Source organism: Gallus gallus, chromosome 2 (assembly GCF_016699485.2).
Source record: "Gallus gallus isolate bGalGal1 chromosome 2, bGalGal1.mat.broiler.GRCg7b, whole genome shotgun sequence".
In the NCBI taxonomy this organism is placed as follows: Eukaryota; Metazoa; Chordata; class Aves; order Galliformes; family Phasianidae; genus Gallus; species Gallus gallus.
Window position 1 is genome coordinate 31,366,999 of NC_052533.1, and position 8,834 is coordinate 31,375,832.

At 43.2% G+C, this 8,834-nt stretch overlaps 1 protein-coding gene across 1 annotated transcript; it reads left to right on the forward strand.

Moving 5' to 3' along the window:
* The first annotated feature begins 136 nt into the window (after positions 1-136).
* NPY (neuropeptide Y) lies at positions 137-8,188 on the forward strand. Its single transcript, NM_205473.2, has 4 exons — positions 137-210; positions 345-532; positions 5,195-5,275; positions 7,900-8,188. The coding sequence occupies exons 2-4, from the start codon at positions 345-347 to the stop codon at positions 7,922-7,924; spliced, it is 294 nt and encodes a 97-aa protein (NP_990804.1). The 5' UTR covers positions 137-210; the 3' UTR covers positions 7,925-8,188.
* The last annotated feature ends 646 nt before the right edge of the window (positions 8,189-8,834 follow it).

An 8,834-nucleotide genomic window follows, 5' to 3' on the forward strand; every position in this document is an offset into this window, starting at 1 on the left:
CCCGGTGCCCCTCCCGGGGCAGGGCGCAGGCGGAGGTTTGGCAGGGGGGGGGCCGGGGCTGGCGAGGCGTGATCGCCCAAGGCCCCTCCTGCCTGCCGGGGAAGCCTTAAAACAGCCCGGCGAGGCGCGGAGTCCCGCACTCGGGAGCCCCGACCCACGGGCAGGAAAGCGCCAAGCCTCTCCCAGAGCCGCTCCGCTGCAGCCGCCGCCGTGAGTACCGCGACGGGGTGGGCACGGGCACGGGCACGGGGCCGGGGGTCGCGGAGCTGCGCGCTGGGGGGCGGCCGCGCTGCTCTGCCGTCGAGGCGGGCTCTGACGGCCGCTCTCCCCCGCTCGCCGTCCAGATGCAGGGCACCATGAGGCTGTGGGTGTCGGTGCTGACTTTCGCCTTGTCGCTGCTGATCTGCCTGGGGACGCTGGCAGAAGCGTACCCCTCCAAACCGGACAGCCCCGGCGAGGACGCTCCCGCAGAGGACATGGCCAGATACTACTCGGCTCTGAGGCACTACATCAACCTCATCACCAGGCAGAGGTAGGCGGCGGGCCCGGCAGCGTCCCCCTCCCCGCACCCTGGGCTGCCCTTCTCCTGGGGCGAGGCGGGAGGGACGGAGTGGGATGCCCCTCGCAGCCGGGGGTCTCACCTCAGTTCCTTCGGGAAAACCGTCGGCGGGGGCAGGATGTGGTGCCCGCACTCCTTGGGTCTGGAGGTGGATTTCCACCTGCCTCCATGCTGCCTCCTCTCCTTCAGCCCTTTCTGGCCCCTGGGACATAGGGGCTGGTGGGCAGGAGCGTGGCCACTGGGCAGCGGGCATGGGGGGAGCCCCCCTCAAAATTGAGAGAAAATGTAAGTAACCCTGGGGAGGACGAGGCAGGGCAGTAGGAGCTGTTTTCACACTTCTGTTGCTGCCACTGACCAGTGAAGGTTTCACTGGGAAAAAGTGCCCTTTGCTGAGAAGTTCTAGGAGTTGAAATGCTTTGTCAACTACTTAATAGAGCAGGGAGTGCCAAAAACCCCGGTAGTCTGACAAAAACTCTCTCAAGACCATGAACAAGAACCTGAGCCCGAGCTGAAAGAGAAGAGTGTGACCCAAAGCTGCCTTGTCCCAAGCTGGCCTTCTGAGGGTCGCTGTGCTGCTTAAAGGGGTGCTGAAGGCTCAGGCTGAGAAAAGTTAACGTTGCGCTATAAATTATTTTCTTTGGGAGCATCTGTCCAGTTTAGACTGATTAACAGCAGCGTTCCCCGAGGTCCCTAAACTGTGCGTGACCCAGAAGACCTTTGGCATATCTGTCTATTTGTTTAATATCAAAACCAGATGAGAGATCTATAATTAGGCTTGCATTTGTCCCTATAAAAGTCTGAAGAGTTAAATCAGAAGGGAGGCTATGGTGTAGCTGAGAGCTTTCCCAGCAAACCCATGACATTGTCTGGCTGTGCACTAATACCATAACAGAGATGAGGAGGCTGATAACATTATGGTTCTTCAGTCCTGGACTTTTAAAGCAATATTCACAGCTGTCTGTGTGTGCAGTGTGTTTCTGTGTGTTGCTCTGTGCTCTTGTAACTTTTTGTCAGATGACTGCTAAAATAATCTGTTCCTGCTGCTGCCCCTTTCTCTTGCATGCACTGGGATCTCTGGGCTGGTTTCGTATCTCCACCTTTTTTTAAATTCTGTTTCTGATTTAAAAGGTACAAAGCTGAACAACCCCCTACTTCTGTATTCATCCTCCACTGTAGAAATGCAGAATCGTAGAATCATAGCTTGACTTAGGTCAGAGGGGACCCAAAAGATCTAGCTCCAACCCCCCGCCATAGGCAGGGCTGCCGACCACTAGATCACATGCTTGCTTTAACTTTGTGTGGCTTTCTTTGCTTCTGGCTTGGATGCAAGTACACAGCTCAGAGACTGAGACTGCTTTCACTTGTGTTTAGGTTCTGAAATGAACAGAATAGTTATTGTTGGTGATAGACAAAACAATTCCGAATTTCAGTTTTCTCATTCAGGTTCCATCAATACTGCCATCCTATGTCTTTGTAGGGGACAGGACTGAGCTGGAATTAAAAGAAAACTGACAGATAAAATCACAACAACAACAACAACTTGATTTTAAAGCTGTCTAGAAAGCTTAACTTGAAAACAAACACTCCAACAACCAGAAGTGTGCTCTTTCTGTTCTGTGGTGAATTAGCAGCAGAGAAATAAGGTGACAGAGCTCCTGCTTCAGGAGTGACGGTCACTTGCAAAATGAATTGCTGTCTTTATAAGCATTCTGATCTAAACATGTGCATCACTTGGTCTGTTTCAGCAGAGGTGCTCAGAGCTGTCTGTAGCTAAAGTGTTTGGTTCTGCCCTTGATGCTTCTTCAGCCAGCCCCGTGGTGGGGTGGTGGCAGGGCCCGGGGCTCAGCCCATGTGAGTAGGCCGCTGGGGCTGGGCCCGGTCCACAGGCCGCTTGCTGTGGGATGGAGCAGCGTGGGTTGAGGCCAATGCTTTTTTGTCTCTTCAGTTCATCTGTCCACTCTTGTTTGACGTTTATGTGATTATGAACAATGTTCTGGCTTGTCTTTCTGCTTTTGACATTTGAGTGTCATTCTCTGTGACTGACCGTAATCCATGGGATCTTAACCCCTGCTCCTGTGAAGCTCCTTCCAAACCGTCCTTCTCAACTTCAGCCCTTGTCTGCATGGCTGCTTTGCTTCCTTTCTCCTTTAGGGTCCTTCTCCTTCACATCCCATCTCACTTGGCTTTAGTCATATGCATACATCTGCTTTGTACCCCTTTGAGGTGATCTGAGGGAAATAGGCACCTGTTGCACTGCCGGCCTGCTTCAGAGTTCTCATTTCAGATGAAGTCCATTGTTTACAAGGTTCCAGATCTTCACTGATGATGAAGAGAGCGTAAGGTGACCAGCACAGCTGCAGACTCCTACACTGCAGATGTCCATATGTCTTTGCATGAATCCCACTTCTGTCCTCAAAAATGTCCCATGTCCTTGCCTCGTGCCCCTCTGCTGCACAGTTTGAGAGCTTTCTTCAGAGCCCAGCTTTCTTTGAATCTTTTCTCCTGCTGCTTGGTGCTACCTGCATGCTCTGTAACCAACAGGCCCTCTTCCTTTCATGTTTCCCAAACACCAAAAGAAGGCCTGGATTTCTGTGTTTGTGTCGTCTCAGAGCCGTGCATCAAAGACACAGAGCAAGCATGAAGCAGCTGGAAGAAGAGAGAACACCTGCCCTGAGGTTTTGCTTTCACAACTGCTCATGACCTCTTTGCATTATGGCTGTACCATGGTTGTTTCCCAGCAGCAAAATTATGGGGTAGACTGGAAGCTTTGGCACCTGACATAGGAAGAACAGCTGCTCCTTGGTCACACCGGTTGGTGCATCTAAGGAACACCTGATGTGCAGCTTTTCAGGACAAGGTGCGGCTGTCCTGTATAGGTAGCAGCACTGGTCTTGCCATGCTGAAGGAACTCATAATTCATATGTCTCCAACAGAGTCTTCTTCACCACTTGAGCAAATCTCTGCATTACTGAAGGTTGCTACCTATTTCTTGCTCAGAGAAAACTTTCCAAGAGGTTAGGGAGACTTTTTGCCCAAACGTGAGCTGCTGGAGCAAGCTGTTAGATTTGTTAAATAAATTTCTTAAAAAACAATGGCCAATTAGATTACCTCTCAGTTGAAGCCATGGTCACATCCTTATTAATTGGAGCAGGGAACAGGAAAGAAATCCCTTTATGGTGATAGAGTGCATGGCTTTCTATTCAGCATCATGCTTGATTGCATTATTGTGATAGCATTTAACCTTCTTTCAGTCAGTTTAGATTGAGAAATTTGTTTTAAAAATCTGAATTTGATACTTTGTGGACCAAATATGATGTTCTAAAATGATTAAGGTGAGGCAGTAATACAAAGAGAAATAAAATGATAAAGTGAGAAATATGTCCAATGTTCAGGAAAATAAGACATCAATCGATAAAACTGCCTTCCTCCCCAGCATTAGATTAAGCCATTGGGGAAGTATCTTGATAGTGAAGGATAAAATGTAAGTCCTTGATGGCACCTTTGACTTCTCTGGAGCTAGAATTTCACTCAAGTGATGTTCACAAAGCTATTATCTGTTAGTGTACTTTGTGATTCAGACTAATTACATACACAAGTTACAAACCATGATCTTAATTCTTTCCAACCTAGGGAATGTTTGGTTACAGTTATCACTGGTAATCTAATGAGTTCTTGTAGTGAGAAAGTGTCTCTCAAGCTGGCTGTTTGGTGTTGCCTCTGTTTTCTGAGAAAAATAGAGCAAATTATTTCCTAGAATGAGGAATTGCTGTATTTTAACTGTTGAACAATGTATGGTAAAATATCCATGATTTTAAAAAAAGAAACAAACAACAGCAAACAAATAGACAGCCATTGCGTAAGTGTAAGACAAAAGTAGCAGATGATATCCCATTCAACCAAAGAAGAACTCTGATTCTGACGGGTATTTTCTCTGCCATCACCATGCAGTTCAAGAGTGGTTATTGCCTTGGGGCAGCTTAGTTTTTATGACCTAATGTGGTATGTAGTGAGCACCTCCAAATATACTAGCTAGCTTTTAAAAGTCTTGGCCAGTTCTTCGGACACAATGGTATGTATGAATTTTGTGTACTGTTCGTATAATAGATAAATTTGATTCCACATTCATGTAATTTCTAATGAAGGATACAGCAGTATGTAAAACAATGAGAAGATTAATGAGATGATGGAGCTGGGTTTGTAGGCAAGGATGATACACTCAGAGGTCTTGTCATACACAGTTTCCTCCTTTCTTCATGCTCAGATCAGTAAGGTTCAAGGTCCTGGAATATCCAGGAAACATAAAATTGAGAAACATAAAATTGCTCAATACAATCAGGTAACAATTGTCAAAAATATATATTGAAAGAAATAGCGAGAACCATTGATGAAGGGCGGATGGTTGGACTGGATGATCCTGTGGGTCTTTTCCAACCTTAGTGATTCTATGATTCTATGATTCTATTCTATACTGAAGAACGTTTTTTAACAAGAGTAGATCAATTAAATTTAAATACTTGCTGTAAAGTTGTTTTTATATCAGCTGTATTTAGTTTTTTCTGCCTAATAGATCTCTGCTTAATCTTCATTATTAAGTATCAAGATAAATAAAAATATCCTTTTTTTCTTTTTTCTTAGATATGGAAAGAGATCAAGCCCAGAGACACTGATCTCAGACCTCTTGTTGAGGGAAAGCACAGAAAACATTCCTAGATCCCGGTATGTTTGAAGAAGTGGCTTTCATTTCTAACTTAGATTTAACAGTCCTGTTTGTTATCAATAAGCATGTTTCACAGGGAGAAAACACATGCCACCAATAGCTGGATGAACATATCCTTACAAACATTTTCAACTTCTTTGTTAAGAACTAGAATCATTCTATCAATGCAAGAAAAGCTTTCCCAGGTACCATATAGTCCAAGCTCCTGGTTTCCTGATTTTGGGAGCAGGCAGTACCTGCTGGCTGGAGGAGGGGAAGCATTCTGTAAGTCTTGCCCTTTACTGGGCGTTATGACACAGAATTGTGCACCGATGCCCGATGATGATTCACTTACATATTGGATCCCCAAAGATGGCATATTTTTATTTATTGCCTACTCCACAAGTTGACATTTTTCTCCTTTAAAGATGTGTGATGCGTGGCAAATGTGCAGATATGTTTATTTACAGACGCAAAGCTATGACTGTTCTTTAAAATACAGTGTTTTACACTTGTTTTGTACCTAATGTTTCTCAAAGTGGGGAAAAAAAAAGGCCTATAATTTATATTTCCATTTGCACTTGGTCTGAAAGAACAGTGGTGTTTCGAGCAGCACTGGAGTTTCAAATGTGTTATGTACAATTAGGCAATGACACTGAAGTTACAATGTAAGATACTGTAGTGGTGACCACAATTTACACAGCTGTGAAAATTCTCCTTTACTTTGCCTATGCTGAAAAAGTAAATACAGGGGGTTTTATTTTTATTTTTATTTTGTTCTGAAAGAAAACATTCATTTCAGTCACAAAAAATCACGAATAAGCTCAGTTTAGGCCTTTACTGAAAGTATGAAGCTTGCTGATAACACTGCTGCAGAAATAAATGTTTTGTGCCGCACTCATCTCAGGAGTCCACAAGCTCTGCCCTTCCATCCGTTGTGCGAAAGCTCGATTAAACTAGTTAAATAGTTAAGTGTAATAGTTTGTAGCACTGAACTTTGGGGATGACGATGTCACCAAGAGGTGACCAAAGCTTTGCTGTCAATGGAGTGTCCATCAGTTTTGCGGATCCATGTGTAGGAAGAATGTTGACTAACTAAGAATGTTGACTGTTTGATGACTAACCACAGCTGTTGGGAAATGGTTTTATCTGCAGATGCTTATGTAAAAAACTGCATGGAGTGCATTGAAATGTTTGAGACTATTTTGTGTTTTGTAATGAGAAGGCAGAACCCTCACATAATGGGAAATTTCCGCTGCCGTGAATTTGAGGCAACACAGAGGGTAGTACAAAGTCTGATACTCTCTGTAATTTCCCCCCCTTTACAACAAAATTTTATGGTTGTTATTGTTTCAATAATGCTATTTATAACACGCCAGGGAGCTAAGACTCGTGAGCGCAATAACAAAAAAGTCTGCATTTAAGATCAAGAATTGATGAGAAACAGATTTTTATCTCATACCCCCCTGTAACAGCACTTTAAACTGAGAAAAAAAACATGTTTGTCATTCGTTGATGACAATTATGTGAGTACTGGGAACAATGATGTTTAGTTTCCTCTGGATATGTTTTCTAGGATAAAACACAGTATGGATTCTGCACCCCACTCCAGCTTTTACCCCCATGTGAGGATATAATCATGTATTTTTTCTATCCAGGCCTGTGTTTGATGACACATCAGGAGCTTACTCCCTCCAAGACATCTGTACCTTCCTCTGACTTAGTGGAAATTGTCCAGGGGGGTTGAGAGCTCACAGAGAAGCTAGGGGAGCCCCACTGGTTGGACACACATCAAATGTGCCCAAGTACAGCATGTCTGTATAAGCATTCCCCCTGGAGGAAACTAAGCTAAATGAATTAAAGGCACGCTGGTATTATTCTAAACTTGAATTAATGATATTCTAAAACATCATATGTCTTAGATGACGTATTTTATGCGTTCCCTGAAACGGAGGTATTAAGAAACAGCTTAAGAAACAACTGTGTAGTCAACAGGAGAGATGGATCTCTCTCATATGAGCCACTTTATCCTCAAATGGGCAGGCTTAACTACCCTCTCAGGGTGTCAGTGTCTCTCTAGTGACTGTAGAGGCAGATTAGATGGTTAGTTAAGACTAGCCACCCAACTTCTAGATGGCAGAAATTATGACATCCGTTTCTGTGTATCTCTCTCCATGTTCTACCACTTGCTGAATATCTTTCTGTGTAGCCAGAACAGCTGTTGGCAAGCAGAGAACGAGTAGATCAAATCCTGCTCTCAGAACTGCTTTCACCGTGTATTTAAAATGTTTGATACTAAGCAGTGGAATACAATGATAATATGTTGGATGGTTACTTCAGTTTCGTTTGAAGACGTTAAAAGCACGATGTGGCTTTGTTTGGCTCCATTCTCTTTGGAAACTGTTTACTCCTGAATGAAAGCTAAAAAGCTCTCTTAAAATACATTTGTATTCAATATAGTTTACTAGACTTTTGATCATTCAAGGTTCATCTGCTCTGATGGGAGTCTTGTGCTGCATATGTGGATATGTATTCCTTATTGGTACTATTATTAAAATGAAAATTTTAAGTAGTTGTAACTATGGATTTCCCAGAAGGGACTTTAAAATGTGTTTAATAGGTTTCTATTCATAATATGTTTCAGGTTTGAAGACCCTTCGATGTGGTGATGGGATTTTCAGCACACCATCAAAATTTTTCCTAGTTTTCAATTCATTCTCCACTCCTCTGAAGCAAATCATAGCGTCATTCCCAGTGCATGCAGCCATTGTACTGAACTCTGTGGAGTTTTTCCTTCATCATATTTGTATATACTTTTATTTAAATAAATTATTTGTGCATTCCAAAATACAACATACTAAATGAAAACAAACGATGTTGTCATTGGTATAGCAAAGAATTGTTTTAAGCTATTAAAACTGAATTATAACCTCCCTACGGTCTAAAGTGGTATGGATAACAATAGCGTCACAGTTATTACAGTAATTAGTGTGCAAAGACACCATTTGTGGTAGCCTCAAACTGCACTTAACTGCTCGATTTACCCCAAATTGTTTAAAATAATTTATTGCGTGCTAAATAATTTAGGAGAATAATATTCTGAGCAATTTCTGAGAGTAACCATACTGAAAACGTAGTACTGACACTGGCAATTTATTTAAAATGAATAGCATTTTCAAAATACAAAGCAGTGAAGTGCTGGCTTAATTCTTCTGACTTCTCAACATTGTTTTGAAGCTTGGGTGTAAGCTTGAATTAGGAATTTTAAATGAAACAGATACAACGTCTTGTTTTGGCAATATGCAAAACAGCAGAAAACAAGATTTAAAGTACCTCATAAATCAGGACAATTCTACAGCCATATTGCCCAAGTTGATGGGCACGCTGCTTCATCAAAGGAGTACTCCTGTAAATCACACGCCTTTGGGTACCCGCACTCTGAGCACTATTCTCACTTGGAGTCCCTCATATTTTTGTTTCTACCACAAGAAAGTTCCTGGAGCAGGGACAAGGGGAACTGTCTTTAGGTTTTCATTTTGATGAATTTCATCATTAATCTAGTGACGAGTTACTTAGATG